The sequence below is a fragment of the Cladophialophora immunda genome (genome assembly GCF_000835495.1).
Source record: "Cladophialophora immunda strain CBS 83496 unplaced genomic scaffold supercont1.2, whole genome shotgun sequence".
Classification (NCBI taxonomy): Eukaryota; Fungi; Ascomycota; class Eurotiomycetes; order Chaetothyriales; family Herpotrichiellaceae; genus Cladophialophora; species Cladophialophora immunda.
In genome coordinates, this window is record NW_015622542.1 from 2342323 (window position 1) to 2359153 (window position 16831).

At 53.1% G+C, this 16831-nt stretch overlaps 5 protein-coding genes across 6 annotated transcripts; 3 read left to right on the top strand and 2 right to left on the bottom strand.

Moving 5' to 3' along the window:
- Positions 1-1749: 1749 nt before the first annotated feature.
- On the top strand, positions 1750-2907 carry PV07_03115 (uncharacterized protein; the record flags this gene model as incomplete). The annotated part of the gene is made up of 4 exons (XM_016389781.1): positions 1750-1926; positions 1967-2119; positions 2177-2349; positions 2403-2907. 4 exons carry the CDS (start codon positions 1750-1752, stop codon positions 2905-2907), a joined length of 1008 nt encoding a protein of 335 aa, XP_016251683.1.
- Positions 2908-3223: 316 nt separating this feature from the next.
- On the top strand, positions 3224-5532 carry PV07_03116. 2 transcript variants are annotated; one of them, XM_016389782.1, is made up of 5 exons: positions 3224-3297; positions 3353-3459; positions 3520-3798; positions 3866-4303; positions 4358-5532. In XM_016389782.1, the coding sequence occupies exons 1-5, from the start codon at positions 3256-3258 to the stop codon at positions 5400-5402; spliced, it is 1911 nt and encodes a 636-aa protein (XP_016251684.1). In that variant the 5' UTR covers positions 3224-3255; the 3' UTR covers positions 5403-5532. The 2 variants fall into 2 exon arrangements, with proteins under 2 accessions (XP_016251684.1, XP_016251685.1); XM_016389783.1 differs by having other exon boundaries at positions 3520-4303.
- A 5408-nt stretch (positions 5533-10940) lies between these two features.
- On the top strand, positions 10941-12327 carry PV07_03117 (uncharacterized protein). The gene has a single exon (XM_016389784.1). The coding sequence runs from the start codon at positions 11092-11094 to the stop codon at positions 12229-12231; it is 1140 nt and encodes a 379-aa protein (XP_016251686.1). The 5' UTR covers positions 10941-11091; the 3' UTR covers positions 12232-12327.
- Positions 12328-12367: 40 nt separating this feature from the next.
- PV07_03118 (uncharacterized protein) lies at positions 12368-14436 on the bottom strand. Its single transcript, XM_016389785.1, has one exon. The coding sequence runs from the start codon at positions 14063-14065 to the stop codon at positions 12443-12445; it is 1623 nt and encodes a 540-aa protein (XP_016251687.1). The 5' UTR covers positions 14066-14436; the 3' UTR covers positions 12368-12442.
- Positions 14437-14588: 152 nt separating this feature from the next.
- Positions 14589-15545, bottom strand: PV07_03119 (uncharacterized protein; the record flags this gene model as incomplete). The annotated part of the gene is made up of 1 exon (XM_016389786.1): positions 14589-15545. The coding sequence occupies one exon, from the start codon at positions 15543-15545 to the stop codon at positions 14589-14591; it is 957 nt and encodes a 318-aa protein (XP_016251688.1).
- Positions 15546-16831: the final 1286 nt, after the last annotated feature.

A 16831-nucleotide genomic window follows, 5' to 3' on the forward strand; every position in this document is an offset into this window, starting at 1 on the left:
CTCATTCGCGGCAGACTCTGACGGTGCGCCGACCAACCTATTTCCACGAGACGCACATGGGCCCCTCCAATCGCCCCTTCAGACAATCACGAATAGTTACCACACCTTCCAGGTTCATCTTTTGCACGAACTTGACCTTGTCTGGCGAAGCCTGGCGGGTTTCAGCGGTCCTGACGTCCATCTTTCCTCTTACTTTGCCCAGGCGGCCCGTTCGCGAATCCCTCTCAAAGATGACAAGGTCTTGGCTGAACTGGTTGGCCACCGCCACCCACTGGTTGTCTTTGTCCCTGGACAAGGCAAACATCCGTGGATGCTTGCCGTAGCTTCGTTGAGTGTCTACATGTGTCAAATGGTGCTCAGCAGATCCGTCGTCGATCGAGAAGACTGTGATGGTGTCATTCTCCAAGCTCTGGAAGCCTCGGTTAGAGGCATAGAGAAATTTGCCGTCATCGCTGAAGGCAATCTCGGAAGCCAAGTCCTTGAAATCTGGTGGGGTGAGCGGAAGGTCTTTGCCCATGGTCGAGATGGCCTGTTTGAGATCGACGGTGATCTGCGAGTCCAAATCCTTCGTATCCAAGCTGAACACACGGATCGAATTGTCCTTCTCGCTCAGCACGTACAAGAAGGCCTTGGAAGGATTGATGGACCTGATGGCGAAATGGCGAGGTCCCACGACCTTGGGTAGGGCGATTCTTTGGATCTTCTTGATGTCCTGAGGGCTCTCGTAAGAGTAGATATCCAGGCAATCCATGGTTCGAAGCGAGGTTATCATAAGCCGCCCAGATGAGTCGAAGGATGTCTGGTGAGGATGGGCCGCTGGAAAGTCGGGATCCGATTTGTTGTAGTCGAACACGTAGGTTGGCTCGCCAATAGACCCATCCTCGGCCAAGGGATAGACTGAAATGGTAGACCCGGCGATGTTGGAAGCGACCAGAGCCTTTCCGTCTGGGCTGACGCTGAGGTGGCATCCCCCCTTGCCATGGCTGCTCGTGTGACTGATGGCAGTCAAGCGGGTCCCGTCGTGTTGGAAACTGTGGACGCCGCCGGAGCTGAATCGGCCGTCAGGATAAGCGGTGCGACTGATACTGTAAATCTTGTTGCCGTGCGAAGTAACCCAGTTTGGCATGTGACCGGCATCAGTGCAAACTGAAATGACCGACAAAGACTCCTGGGTGGATTTGGTAGGGTCAAATGAGAGCTCAACCAGCCCAGTGCCCTCGAGGGCTACGAAGAGGCCAAGCGAGGATCCAGTCGGTGGCGCCATATCAGCTTCGTAGTCTGTTGCGGTCTTTCGGTTTCTTCGGATTAGGTTTCTAATCGGTCGATAGTCTGCCCTGATTCCAGTGAGGCTGTTGGGGCGGATTTCTCAAGGGTTCGCTAAGACACATATATCACCACACTGAAGCTCGACAATAAGCAGTCGGCAATAAGCCGAATATTCAATTGGTAACTAGCAGTCGGCTATAGGCCGAGTGCCCACTCGGACCACAAGCAGTCGGCAATGAGCCATTTGCGGGGTGACAGTGGTTGTTTGGAGTTGTACTGTGTGCGTGGGCCAGTTGATCCATTGGCAGGGGGTCAAATCTCCCGTGTTAGCCGTTCTCCCTAATCTATCTGCAGCCTTGTGGTAGTCAAGACATTGAGTGTATAGAGATGCTGCACTTCTTGTCTCCCCCGAAGCTCGAGTCCCCGTCGACTTGTCCCATGCATTTGAGTTGGGAAGAAGGGTAACATCTTGGGAGCTCCATCATGGCTGGCAATGCAGCCTTCCTGCCCGTTGCAGCCCCAGTGGCCAACCCTCACCCAGTGGAAAAAGCCAGGAAGCAGATGATCCCTCCTGGAGTCTCCTTGCTTTCTGGTGCCATCGCAGGCGCCGTCGAAGCCACAGCCACGGCACGCTCCCCCAAAACCAAGTTCAATCGTTGGGTAACGGAGAACAGAGAGCTGACGGCAGGCCGTCCTACAGTATCCGATGGAATTCGCCAAGACACTGTCACAATTGCACCGAAACGTTCAACCTGGGGCCGTGGTTTCAAAGAACCCCTTCGCTGTTCTCGCCCAGGTGGCTCGTCAGGACGGCGTGTCGGCCATCTACACCGGGTGCTCGACTTTGATTCTAGTCAGTGCAGCCTCGTCTCCAGAAGTCGTTCTCCACGTCATCTGACCGGCGGAACAGGGCACTATGTTCAAGGCAGGCGTTCGCTTCATGTCGTTTGACTCCATACGGAATCTCTTGATCGACCAGGATGGAAGGTTGTCTCCAGGGCGCGGCATCCTGGCCGGCATGGTGGCCGGTGTCGTTGAGAGTGCTGTGGCAGTGACGCCTACGGAGCGCATCAAGACAGCCTTGTAAGAGTTCCCCAATCCTTCGGCAGATTTGTGCTGATTTGCCATGACTACAGAATCGACGACGCATCCTCTGCCGGTGCGAAGCGCCATCGAGGTGGCTTCCACGCCCTCCGCACCATCGTCTCAGAGCGCGGCATCACCGAGGTTTATCGTGGCCTTCTATCGACAACGCTCAAGCAAGCAGCAACATCAGCTGTGCGCATGGGGACGTACAATGTTCTGAAGGAGGTGGTGGCCGCCTCGCAAACCAAAAACGACGGCGTAACGTCGAAGATTCCGAACACATTGGTCACGTTCGCCATGGGCGCCGCTGCGGGGACGATCACGGTGTACGCGACGCAGCCTTTTGACACGGTCAAAACGCGGACGCAGGGCGTGCAGGGACAAGCGCTCAGCGAGGCGGTGCGGTGGATATGGAAGGATGGCGGGGTGAGAGGCTTCTGGCGGGGCAGCACAATGCGGCTGGGAAGGCTGATTTTCAGCGGAGGAATTGTCTTCACTGTATATGAGCATGTGTCGGCGTTGATGATGTCGATGGGTGCGGGGTGGGTGATGTAACGACATCGAGTTTTTCAAAAGCAAAAGCATGCACGCGCTTGGAAAATTTACAAACCTGGATGCTAAAGTCTGTCGCTGCCTTGTGTTTGTGAGGAGCATCATGAATAGAACGGAAAATAGCATGCATAGAACATCCGCCAATCCCTTTCTCTCCCTGAGGACGCTCTGGCTGCATGCTTAAAGTGCATATCGTACAGGGTGGATTGGAGACACTGCCCACAACGCGGGGCACGCTTGAGCTTGGCGTCGCCTCCATCTTTTATTCCCCTCGAAATGGCGCCCTACGGCGCGGTCTTTTGCATCCTGACCAGACCATCTCAGAACCACGAACATATCTCTTGAGGCATCATGACGCGACCTGCTGCATGCATCTTATGCCGCCAGGACAAGGTAGGTGCCTGTATGACATTTTCATGCTCCTCAGATTTGCTAAAGCAATCCGCAGTTGCGCTGCAACGCTTCCGCCACATTTCCAGACCCTTGTGCACGATGTGCGTCTCGCAACCGTACGTGCAAGATAGATGCGAATTACAGACGGATATCAACAGTGAAGTCAGCATCCAGGTTAATTTACACCGATATCCATTGTTGCTAACACACATCCTTGAGCAGCCGAATGGAGCTGCTCTCGCGGGAGCTCTGCAGGATGGCAGGCGCCCACCCTCGGCAGCAGCAAAGACAGCCACAGCAAAGAGAGATTGACATTCTGAATGATTCCAACTTCCCGTCTATTCAACTCCACACCAACCCATGTGTCAATACCACTCCCACGCAGGGCACGTGTTTAGAATCTACCTCGACAAGTCCAGCCAGAATCTCGGCTATGACCCAAACCTTTCAGCTCAATGATTTGACTCTTTCCAAAAGTGACGTCGGCGAGCTCTTCCAAGAGTGAGTAGCCAGCAATTTGGGACACAATTCCTGGGGACAGCTGTGTCTGTTGACCATACCTCGCCAGGTTCTTTATGTACTACCACGACCAGCTGCCCATGTTAGAAAAAGACATCGATGCGCCCGCAGTATTTGATGCGAGTCCCCTGCTATTTTGGGTCATTATTCTCACGGCGACCCGAAATCTTGAGTCCCACCATACTCATTTTCAAAGCTTGTGCAAGAAAATGCCTATGCTTTTAGGCAAGCTTATGTCTCAACGGGATGACTCTGTACACACTATGCAAGCATTGCTTATTCTGAGCATGTGGCCTCTTCCAGTCAATCGTCAATCTGACGATATGCGCTGGGTGCATAGCGGCATGGCTATGCAGATGGCAATGCAAGCGGGCTTTCATCGAGTGGGCTACGAGCAAGAATACCATGGATTGACTTATTCCAAGTCCTCTGCGGACGAGCGAAAACACACACGAATCTGGCGAGCATGGTGTTTTGTCAATGCGATGTGAGCATTCCGTCCGTGGCTAGGCTAATATTTCAAGCTCTAATTATTCTCCAGGCTAAGTTGTGAATTTGGCCTCCCTTGTCTTGTCCCTTTCGATAGTCTGGACATTAAACCCGTCGACGAAGCCTGCCTGCCACCAGATTTTCTTTCGAAGTTGCGATTAGCTCTTTACATCAGTCGTATCAACGATTCTCTGGGAGACAAGACGAAGGACAACAATTATCGAACGAGGACAACCCGTCTGCTGGACAAGGACCTCGAAAATTTGGCAGCAACCCTTCGGCGAGCACGAGGTCAGTGGACTTGCAGCGTCGAGTTCGTCCTCCTGAGCATCCGCCTCAATATGTACGCTTTTTCGCTGCGCCAACCTCCCTCGGCGTCAACCCCAGACCTGGATCATACTCTCCTTCAAAGCTCGGTAGCGAAGTGCGCCTGTCGACTAATCAACATCTACGTGAGCTCGCCGTTGCCAACCCTGAACACCTCTAATCCCGGACTATGCCTGCAGAAATACTGTCATAAATTCTACTTTCGATCCGTCTATGCAGCTCTTCTGACGCTGCTCAAGATATCGATGCTCAATCAGATCTCGCCGCAAGAGCTAGGAGAGGTCAATAATTCTATCCGTCTCGGTCACTGCGCAATCAAGTCGTGCTCAACGACAGAGGGCGACGAGTATGAGAGAGTGGCAGGTATGGTGGAACTTCTCTGTAAAAAGGGGGTCATTGAGTCCGCAAGCGGCAGGTACTCAGTTGAATCTCGTTTGGGTGCTTCACTATGGCTTGAGCTACTTGCCTCAGCGATCCACTGGCGCCGGTTGAATTCGATGCCGAAAACCCGCGAGAGAGACAGCAACACGGACAACCTTCGAAGCGACGTTTCATCTTCGATGTTGAATGGACCACCAGGCTCGGTGGAAAAGGAATTGGATACAGCTTTTTCAACTACAAACGATATGGGCGTCGCGATGGCCGAGGCTCAGTCTAATCCAAATTTATATCCATACAGCATCCAAGACTGGTCAACCTACCCAGACCCAGCATGGCGGTGCTGGGACTTGAGTGTGGAGCCGCCTTGGTGGGGCGTGCCTGGGGAGTAGATATGTCACAACTATGAATCATTCTCATGCTCTGTGAGTATATCAGCATAAGGCCGAGCAAGCCTTCGGTTGTCAGTGCACAGGCTCTTGTCCTTCGTATATATGTACGTATTTGTTCAGATAATTGCGGGAGCTCCCCTGTGCCATCTTTCCAGAGAGCATGCAGTTCACCACTAGTGATGCGAGGCTTGATCCTGGGGTCGGCATCACATCTGTTTCTTCGATTCTTCAACCTTTAATCCCTTCACGTGCTTGTCGCCCAGACCGTTTCCTGATTCACCACCTGGATGTCTGATCTCACAATAGGGTCCATACAAGACTGCCGGGGATATTTTTAGGCAGTTTCGATGGCCTCCCCTCCAGTCTCCTTGTGGACTTTCTCTTCTCTCTGCCTCCGCTGCGTCCTCCACTTCATTCCGCGAAAGTAAAGTAGCCACAACATTGGGCTCGCGGTGACCAAGAAGAGCGTCAAGAAAGTGAAGGTCCAACCCCGTCCCCATGCGTTAATCATAGGTACGACTGCACTGGTCGCCCCGGCCCCTAGGATACATCGGACGAAGTTATTCGCAGCAATGGCAGTCGCCGGGGTCCGAGGATAGAAATCGACAAGAAGCGTGCTCGTGACGTTAGACGCAAGGGACATACTGAGACTGGAGAAGTAGAGGACCACGAGTACAGGCGCCAAGGGGCACTCGAAATGAATTAACCAACCGAAGATGGATACGAAGACACAAGTCGAGTAGACGGCGACTAACGCGATCTGAAGACGAGCCTTCTCGATCGGAAAATGGCTCAGGTCCTGGTCCCTCCCTTTGCGGATCGGAACGCCCAATTTCTTGCACCATCGCGCAAAATTGCGGTCAAGTAGCTGCCCGTTTATCAACGCAGCTGACATTGACCCTATACCGAAAGGGATGTAACACAACCCAATTTGAAGTTCGTCGAAACCAAAAATCTCTGTGAATTGCGATGGAATGGCGGCTGTGACGTCGTAAAAGGCAGCAAAGAGGAAGGCGTTGTAGAACAGTAACAATGCGTTCTCCTTGTCGTATATGATATAGAGGGAGCGGAGTGGGTTGGGTAATTTGATTTTCCCTTGGGAACCGCGCGTGTTCGGGTTCAAGGAGCTTCGAGACTTGCGAAGGGCCAGGTAGTCCATAAGACACATGTTCCAGCCCTTCGGGGGAATCGAGCCGTTTCCGACTTGATTTCGAGCTAGAAAAATATCAGCGACCAAGGCTCAGACTACGCAGTCTGAAGACATCGTTGAACCTGCCTGTCTCTGGAAAGAAAACAGCAAATACACTCATAAATGCAGTGCCCAGGATTACCAGGAACCAGAAGATAGCTCGCCACCCAAGTCGGGCAGCTAATAAACCCCCTATAACGGGTCCAATGGCTGGCCCCAGGAGCAATCCAGCCTGTGTATAGCCCATGTAGCTGCCTCTTTCTGCCGCTGTTGCGATATCGGAGACGATCCCACTGGACATGGCAATGGTCGCACTGCTACCGCCGCTTTGCATACATCGTAACATGAAGAGGGCTGTAAAGCTGTTTTGCAGGGCCAGGCCGATATTGGCTGCGATGTATATTGTGAAGCATACTAGAACATGAGCCAAAGTGAGTAGGAGACAGTAGGGGCGGAACAAGCGGTTACCAGTATAAGCAGGACGTCGTCCTGCAAAATCTGCAAAATCTCCCATGAACGCAGGCGTCAGACCCTGAAATATCTACGTAGTTAGACTCAATCAGCTAGAATCCCATCTGCAAAAGTTATGTATCAGTTGTGATTAATTGCGCGAAACTTACCATGTATGAGGTGAGGGTCAGATTGATGAGAGTGTCCGACACGTGCAAATCGCGCGAGAGTCTATTCAAGGCAGGAAAATAGATATTGGCTGAGACGGCAGAAAAGAAGCCAGCCCATGATGCCATGAAGACGATGAATCGTTTTCGATTCGAGGTGAAAACTGAATGAACAGGGGCAGACACCTCCGTCGAGGAGATAGTGGTCGAGAGCACGGTCGGAACTGTCTGAGGATCGATATCGCCGTTCATTGGGATCATCTGCACCAGATCGCATTGACCACTGGGTTTCTTTTCGTCTGTGGCGGATTTTACCTGCATTGTAGCTGGATTCTAGAGATCAATACCATGATCACCGGGGAGTAGTAGTAGTTCGATGTTATCCAAATAGGCCTTTTCGATGACGGCGAATTTTCGTACCGGCCACAGCACAGTACACCTTGAAAGATTGTCTTCAATCAACATCAAGTAACTGTGGCCCACGTTCCTCACGGGACAATTCACTGCACTGGCAATTCTACCTCCCGTCTCACTAGCCTGAACTGAGATCTTTATGCCCTGCTGTTTGCGTTACCCGAATGCTCCACAGTCGGTCCCGAATTTCGGCAACGCCTTACCTTATACGAACTTTCGGTTTTGCACCAAGGATTATTGCCGATCCACCCTGTCACCACAGTTGGGGCGGCCATCCACCGGCTGCCCGATGATGGTGACAAGGGCAGGAATATACGTGTACGAACAGAGAGGCGTATAGATGTGTATCCAGCTAAGGTCTATACACCGAGTATTCCGTACGTTGAATGAAATAAATTGGCGACTAGCCGGGACATTAAGCCCGATTTGAGGCATAACGGCACAGGGCGGCTTCAACCCCGTCTCCAATCCGCATTGAGGTGCAAGCAGTTTTGACTCATCTGGGCAGCACTTGATTAAGCAAAAGAACGAAAGAAAGAAAGAAAGAAAGCTCGGAAGCGAGCACGCCGTGAATGCTTTGATGTAGCATTCACGATGCTCGCCCGCCACTGATGAAGATCTAGTGGCTATGCCGCAATACGTGACTGTTTCTCTGTTGGAGATGATCCATCAGTTTTTCCGCAATAGGTAGCTGACGATGCATAGTTCCAGTGCTCTCTGGTGATTGAAGGCGATGAGATCGACGGGGACGGATGAAGATCGCGCCTAGTACGGCTCAATGCGTGGCGACAAATGTAGGAGATTGTCAGCAGGAGTGTTGTACTTCCACCGTAGAGACTGTACTGTCGACTTCGCGGCAGTGCAAGTGATATTTGAAACTCAGCTTACCTCGCATCGCAAGATTTTAAGATATAGCAAATAGCTGCCGCCGTAGCAGGCCTGGCTAGGTGTTCACAGCGAGCTACAATATATTACGACCTACGGTAGGCGCCTGATGCGCTCGTTGCCCGTCGACTGCACAAGATGCTCGATTTTATGGACTACGTTGTCCAGGCTTTCGGCTGGTCAACAGACTAGAATCCCGACAACAGCTACTCCTCTCTCACTACTACGTCTAACGCGCTCCTCTCGTTTTAGGTTCTATGGGGCCAGATTGGGCCACGACGTGTCGCCCGCGGAGTGCCCAGGGAGCACTCAGTGATGCTCAATTAATAGCTCAGCAAAGCTCAGGTTAAAGTAGCCCTCACCCACCCTCTAGGATCAAACCGTATATGCCAATTAGGTTTTTCGTTCTCGAGTAATAGAGGTAGTCCAGCGTAGGGTCGCACGAAAATCGTCGCGACCCATCTTCCCCACGTGACAAAGTCCTTCGTCGATTTGTTCACCGTCGGCTCGCCAGAGCCTCCCCTGAGCCTCGACGTTCCCTCTTCACTCAACACTAACTTTGGTCAACTTCACACGATGGGATTCATTCGGGATGCTAGGAGGTCCTAATCCGCCCGCCTTTCTATTCTACCTAGACTGTACAGTTGGGCTCCTCCTATGATACCCTTAGGCTGCAACGATGGATTTCCACCTACTTCGTTCGAGTGCCTAGTAGAAGACCAGTTTGCCCTCCTGGAATAACTGTGCCGGCACTGCTGGTGCTGCAAGGGCTGGAAGCGCACAAATCCGAAAGGTCTATCATTCCAACTTCTAAACGAGTCTTCGAGACTGACGTGTTCAACAACAACCTCCCCAGCGGCGGCGGGGTTTCGGCTGCTTCTTCACAATATCAGCGTCCTCAGGCCTCTCTTTTTTACAGTCTGCGCGACTCTGATCACTCTCATGTTCATGATAATCGCACCAGTTATCGTCCCAATCATCGACATCAGGCGCATCGATCCTTCGGAAAGCAATCAGTAGCACCTCTGTGAGAAAAGTTGGAGATAGCGTGGCGAAGCGTTTCTTATTCGCCTTCTTGAAGTCGGTGTAGTGACCATAGCAACGGGTAAGGTATTTGCACATTGGTGATTCGAAGTCAAGGTTGTCAAGAGCGTGTTTGACGATCGTGGGATGTGGCAAAATTTCTGAAGAGGCGACGTAACGTTGGAATCCGAGCATGACGACGTTTTTGAAGCTGACCGTTTTGTACGTGTCCGCAAAAATGTACAGATCCAACAGCCGAGCGAACACACGTCCTTTGCGGTTGACTCCTGCATACCGGGTCTTGCTGTCGTTTGCGGTCTCGCTGTCAGCCTCGATGTCAGCCTCGCGAGGAAAGTTTTGATTTTTTTGCATTCCATTGGTCAGGCTAGTGTCGCCGCCATCTCTTTCTTCTCCTTCATCTAGCCCGCGGTCTCCTCGCTCTCCACTGTCGTCGGAGTCTTCTGCAGTTTCACCACTATCTTCCCCAGCTTTCTCCATCTCTTGCTCCATCTCCTCCACAGCCAGCTTCTTGGTGTACAGCCACCTCGAAAAGGTCTCAAATCCTTCAACACTGACTTCCCACAGGACCATCACTTTCGCCTCGGCTTCATCTTCGAAGAAGTCACGGAATCGGGGGGAGTGACTGCACAGGACGGGTTTGTGAATCTTGAATTGATGAGGCTCCTCTCCACGAGGCTCAACGGAGACCGTGACGATCTCCTGATCTGCGATGCTGTAAAGTTTCTATGTTAGTAAACCCACATCTCCACAAACCATAGTAGGTGAGGTATGATTTACGATAGTGCATTGAGTTTACGCTTCTTGGACTGGCGTATAGGAGGCGAAGCCGTAGCTGCACCTCTGGGCCTCGATGTAGTTTTAGAGCTGGCAACTCGGCGCTGGGACATGGTAGCAATTTCTGATCTAAGCACTATGAGTCGAACAATGCCAAAGAGAAGCTTCCTACAACATAAAAAGGAGACTTTGTTGCCTGCAACGCTTTGTTCCCCAAAATGGAAAGCACTAGGGCAAGAAAGCCCTGGTTGTTTACAAGCCACCACATTGGTTGACACCGATTCGAGTTCACCGATTTTCTTGGCGCGCTAGTGTCAGACTGCCTTCCATTGTATTTTAACACCCCGGCCCCCTTTCCTTTTTGGTACTTTTCCACGTGACTAGTCATGGTATCCCCTTGCCTTACTAATTTTGTGCCTTGCCGCTCTCCTTCCTAGCCATGCAGGTTTAGCCGATTGCTAGGGGCCATATTTGGCCCCCCGCGTGTTGCTCAGGGAGTGCTCGGGGAGCCCTCAGCGATCGTAAGCTGAAGGCTCAGTTAAAGCTCAGGTTAAAGCGGCCTTCGCTCACCCTCGGGGATCAAAGTGTAAATGGAAATTAGCGAGTAACCTGGGTATTTAACCGGGAAGATGGCGGAGAGGGGTTCGCATATTAGAGGGGGTAAATAAGGCCCGATCATCCGCGTCTGACGCTACGAGGTTCACGGGACATGGGACACTCCTCGATCCAGCGTGTTTGATTATACGTAGGAAGGGATGCTCAAATCATGATGACGACGTCCTCAACCACACCCTCAACCTCCACCTCCACCTCAACCACGACGACAACAGAGATCTCGCGGCACGAATTCACCAAGCTCGACAAGACCGTTTCGTACCTCGACGCCGGGCCCGAGGATGGCCCCCTCCTGGTGTTCGTCCACGGCTGGCCCGCTGCCGCCGCGATCTGGCGCCCGCAGCTGACCGCCTTCGCGGGCCTGGGCTTCCGCGCCGTCGCCCCGGACCTGCCTGGGTACGGGCAGTCGGGGCCGAAGCGCAAGGACAAGGAGGACTACGCGCTGGAAAAGGTCGTGTGGCAGATGCTGGCGCTCCTCCGGCACCTGGGCCGCGGCGAGGCCGTCTGGGTCGGCCACGGCTGGGGCGCCGGCGTCGTGTGGGCACTGCTCGCGCACAACCCGGAGGTCTGCCTCGGGGTCGCCAATATGGCCATCCCCTACCGCACGCTGGACATGGGCGTGCGCGAGCTCCTCAAGTACGCCAACCGCGAGCTGTACCCGGAGGACGAATACCCGCACGCGCAGTGGGCGCATCACATCTTCTACGAGGACCCGGACAACTTCGAAAAGGCCGTGGCCTTCTTCGACAAGCACGCCGAGGGTTTCCTGAAGTTCGTCTATTCGCGCCCCAAGGACCCCGCGCAAGACAGAGACAAGCCGGCCTTCACAGCGAGCGTAGTCAAGGACGGAGGGTGGTTCGGGGGCGCCGAGTCACTGCCTGAGCCCGAGGAGCTGGGCGAGAGATTGCTGGACGACGACACGCACAAGAGCCTGGTTGAGGCTTTTTCCTGGGGCGGCTTTTGGGCCCCGACCGCATACAATCTCAACCACGACGTCAACCTCCAATGGTGCGAGGACTGGTCCGTCAACGAAGGCGTCGTCTCCGTCCCCGTGCTGTTCGTCGAGGCCCTGAACGACGCCGTCGCCGGCACGTACAACTCGAAAATCTGCGAGCCCATGAAAAGCTTCTGTAGGAAACTGACCACCGTGAGTATTGATGCCGGCCACTGGGTGGCGCTGGAGGCGCCCCAGGAGACAAACGTCGCTATCTTGAGGTGGATTGCGCGGGAGCTGCCCGAGGAGAGGGCGTGGCCTTGGGGCAAGAGGAATCCGTTGAAAAAGAATGAGTAGATTGAGCAATCAGCGGTAGGCGCAGGTCTATGCCAAAACCTGTCCAAGACCAAGAGCTGCTGGCAAAAACAGAGGCAGGGAAAAGCTGGAGCAGTCTTCGGTATCCTTAAATCCGCAAATTACAGAGAACAAATGGTCATGTCGTTCTTTTGCCCTGGAAAAGTGATAATGCTATCGACTTTGGCCCGACCATGCTTGTGGCTACACCCACTTACGCTCGATCCATCGAACTGTGGCGGATGCCCAGCAGCTTATTGCCAGACCTCCACGTTCCCTTCGCTCTCGCCAGGTCTCCTGACATGGTAATCCGCCTCCAACGGTCCTTGTCCTTGAGCTCCACAATACCGCTCTCCTTACCATTGAACACCATAATCCTGTGCTTCGAGCTGTATGTCTCCCATGGTTGCGTTCCACGCGCAAAATCGATGACCGCCGCAGAGAGTCTATTCGCTGTTTCTCTCACTTCCGGGTCGGCATCGGGACCAGCAACGGCTGGTAGTCGGCAGAAGAACGAGTTGTCCAGTGCATGATAGGCATATCCTTTGAGAGGGCTCTGGCTGAATGTGTCGGCCTGGTCGAATCTGTAGAGATGAATTGGCAAGGATCCAGAGGGGATTTCTGCGATGATGAAGGGCAAGCCGGAGAAGATGCTGTCGCTAGCCATATCAATGAACCCCTGGAGGCACGTCTCGGCAGGCGCCGTTGAAGAGATGCCATATGCATCCATCAGTTCTTGGGCCAGCTCGGCAGTTGAGAAGGAGGATCTCACACGATCCACAAATTGTTGGGAGGACCAAGTTCGCCATTGAGTGACGCCAAAGAGTGCTGCTTCGTTCTTGGTGGATCCGGCAATGACGCCCTTCACCCACGGCGCGAATGGAGCAGGGCCTGCAATAGGCCTGTTGCCATCTTGATACACGAACCATTTGTCGTCCCAGAGCGGTGTAGCCAATCGAGGTACCATGAGCCGAACTATTTCCATCGAGTCCAACTTACGCAAAGCTGTGAGCTTTTCCTCAGCAGACGCAGTAGGTGACACCCCCGTGCTGGCGACAAGCTCGTCGAAAGTCTCCTGAGCCTCTTCCGGTCGTGGAAAATCGAGGTTGGGGCTCGATAAAATGATACCTCTTTGGCAAACCGGTAGGTCCGATCGCAGGTGTGCGAGCACCGACCACCCACCTGCAGATTCACCCGCAATACAGGTATTGGATGGGTCGCCGCCGAAATATTGGATGTGCTTTTGTATCCACAGGAGAGCGACTCGTTGGTCATGCATTGCCATGTTGGAATATGGGGTTTCACCGCTCGCAGTCGCTTCTGCTCTCAGTTCCTTTGAAGCGAGGAATCCAAAGAATCCTAATCGGTAATTCATTGCCACGAAAATAATTGGTTTTCCTTGTTCCAAGGCATGCTCCACGAGGTAGTTTCCGTCAAATTCAGAGTTGCCATCTCCAAAGATGAATCCTCCGCCATGGATCCAAACCAACACCGGCAACGGACCTAGGGTGCCCTTGGGAACATAGATATTGAGCCGCAAGCACCCAAACTCATCCACAGGATACTCGGAACTGCGTCGTACACCCTCATATAGGTGCGCTGTCTCCGGTCGGTTTACTGTGATCTGTGGACATCTGGGTCCGTACTGAGTTGCGTCGAGGACACCGCTCTGCTCTGAGTGATCAACGAGCTTGGACTGGCGAAATCTTGCCGGGATAGTTGCGTATTGGATTCCCAGGTAGTTTGCAACTTTGTTTGTTTTGTTCATCAGACCCTGGACCTCCAAGTTGCCTATCTGGACCGAGACGTCCTGGCTTTGCTGGGATTGGCTGGCCATTTCGCAGAACGACACTGGCGACAAGAGTGGTGATCAAGTGCTGCGGTTGTGGTTTTCTCTGCCTAATCACGACACCCAGAATCGATAGACTTCTTGTGCTGACACGAAGGACATGTCATGGTCGGGGGCCAGAGGTGTATTTTCACAGTATCTGCCGGTGATCCACATCTTCAGACCCCACCTCCGCATCGTGTTTGTTCGGCAAGTGGAAAAAAACATGGAGCTCTGGAGTTGGAGCGGCGATATCACCCCTCAACCGCAACTTTGAGGGGACGTCGACGGCATGAAGGAGCATGGAACCTCTTCCATCACATCCAAGAGATAATGAAGAAAGACGATCGGGCCTTGACGAGCCGAGCAGTCCAAGTGAGTTGCTGCGTACCGACTCTATGGTAGAAGCTAGACGAGGCGCAGGCGGAACGAGCTGCCACCGCAACGCGCAGATTAATACCTTGCCGTACAAATTACGGTGGATCAAACTGCCCAGACCCCCCTTCCAATTTGGCGGCCGTCCATCATCACTTTATCCCATCGTGAGGACCGGCTTCGACAACCGGCCTGGCACACTAAAGAGCGATAGAGCCTCCCGCCATGCTTCAAGAGGGAAAGAGGTGGTGTCTGGGAGTTCCGCTCGTCTAAGAAGAGGCCACAACTCGCAGAACCACTGTTGCCATTCGGCCGGTGTAGTGGTTTCTAGGCAATCCCGCAGATGAAAGCGTCGTGCTTGAACACCGTTGGCTGTGGCTTGCAATGGCTCTCCTGACAGAAGCCCGTAGGATATAAAATCTCCTTCTGGGCTCATCCCGGCCAGTATAGATGTTCCTATCACGCCGCCGACCGCATCGAAAACAACGTCTGCTTCTTCCACTGCGTGACCCTCTGCGACTGATCTTATGCTAATCGGCTTTACCCCGAGCCGGGTCAAAGAGGCAACACGTTCAGGCGAACGGTATACGCCCACAAGTTCAGTTGCTCCCGCATCATATGCCCATTGAGCAAGAAGACCAGCACAAGCCGAACCTGCTCCTGTCAGAAGGACCCGTTTCCCTTTGACTGGCCATCTCTTCAACATCAGATATGCTGAAAGGGGGTTGATATAGCTCCGCGCAGCCAGTGCGTCATCTATATCATCTGGGACTGGAACCGCCCAACTGGGATCGCAATCGACATAGGTTTGCCAGGTCCCAGGGCCACGCAAAGGGAGTACCCGACGCCCAATAAGTTCTGCGGCCTCTTCATCTGCCTCAATCACTGTTCCCACCCCCTCATAGCCGGCAACTCGTGGCGGAGTCACACTATGGCGATAAGATCCTGTTATTGGGATCAGATCAGATGGGTTGATGGGCGCAGCTGACATGCGAACCCGTAATTTTGACATTGGGCGTCTGTTTAACTCGGCTGTTTCGAAAGTCAGCGCCTGGAGCGGTTCGCCAAATTGGCGAAACCAGAGAGCAGAGTTGTTGAGACTGTTGTTCGCCATTGTGCCTTCTAAAGTTCGAAATCAGCTCAGGATTCTAACATTGCATAGATCAGGGACTGTGTGTTCAACTGTCCATAAACCAAGTGTACGCCGAACATGGGCAATGCCATGTGAGATGGCAGATGGTCGGAGTGCCATTCCCTGGCTGGACCAGTTTAGGAGAGAAATACCGTGCTAGTCCTAATGTGTAAATTCAGAGGCGCTGCTTTTGGGGTACGCAATTGACCACTGAGCTCGACTCGGGCGAGCAGAGCACTGCATAGAGCGGCATCGGCCTTGTCCCGATTCGGGGTGAGCAAGCTGAGACTCGAGTGCTTCTTACCACCAGTTGCTCATTCTCTGCTTTCGTGATTGAATGCTCTCATCACTCGTCATCAATACGGGCGAAAAGTAAACATTCGTATCCACGGCGCTCATGCCTCGATAGGTAGGTCCGGGTCCAAGAGTGCATCTGCATGAATCAGCTGCTACAACGCTATGTCCCTCAAAATCCGAATTCACAGACACAGTCCGCTTCTCATTCTATGACAAACGGCCGAATGCGTGACAGCCGGGGAGATGTTGGACCTCACGTCGTCTAGCTCCAAGGAACTGCCAATGATATGCCCAAGGCAGATTGCCGAACTTTGCCAAAACTCTCAATATTTCAGCTCCAAGACGGAAGTGGCTGCATATACGGGGTCAGGCTGGACACCAGAATTGTCTCCCATTGGCCATAGCGAACTCGCTTGCACAAACTGGCAATGACTGCGAGAGAGCTTCGTATTGGGCCGTGAAGAGGCATGTGGCCTGCAGGAGAGCGACTCGAGGGCCCTTTCCACGCCGGGCAAGTCGTGGTCTGTCTGATGTCCGTAAGGGTCGCCAAATGGCCCCCTTGCAGCAAGAATCGCGGATGAGCCTCCGGACTCTTGGACTTCTCGGGATGATTCATTCCTCCAAAGCGAACGCTTGCCCAATGCAGCTGAAACCCTATATGGCTCTTGTTGCTCTTCAGCAAGGCGCACTCGGGGTTTGGCTTTATTCTGGCCCCCTCGCTTTCTGACCGTGTGCAATCAATAATTGGCGCCTACAGCCTGATTGACGCTGGAGGTTCTCAAAGATATATAGAGGAGAGCTCTGCTTTTTCAAATTCATCATCGGCACTACCTTCAAGTCATCGCCTCAGAATTAGGGTGTATCCTGACACAGAGACTTGAGGTGCACGATCCCAATACAACGCGCTGGAAGATCGACCAAGATGGCTACCGCATCAGGCACCTCCCAGGCAGTCTTGCACGGTTTCCTCG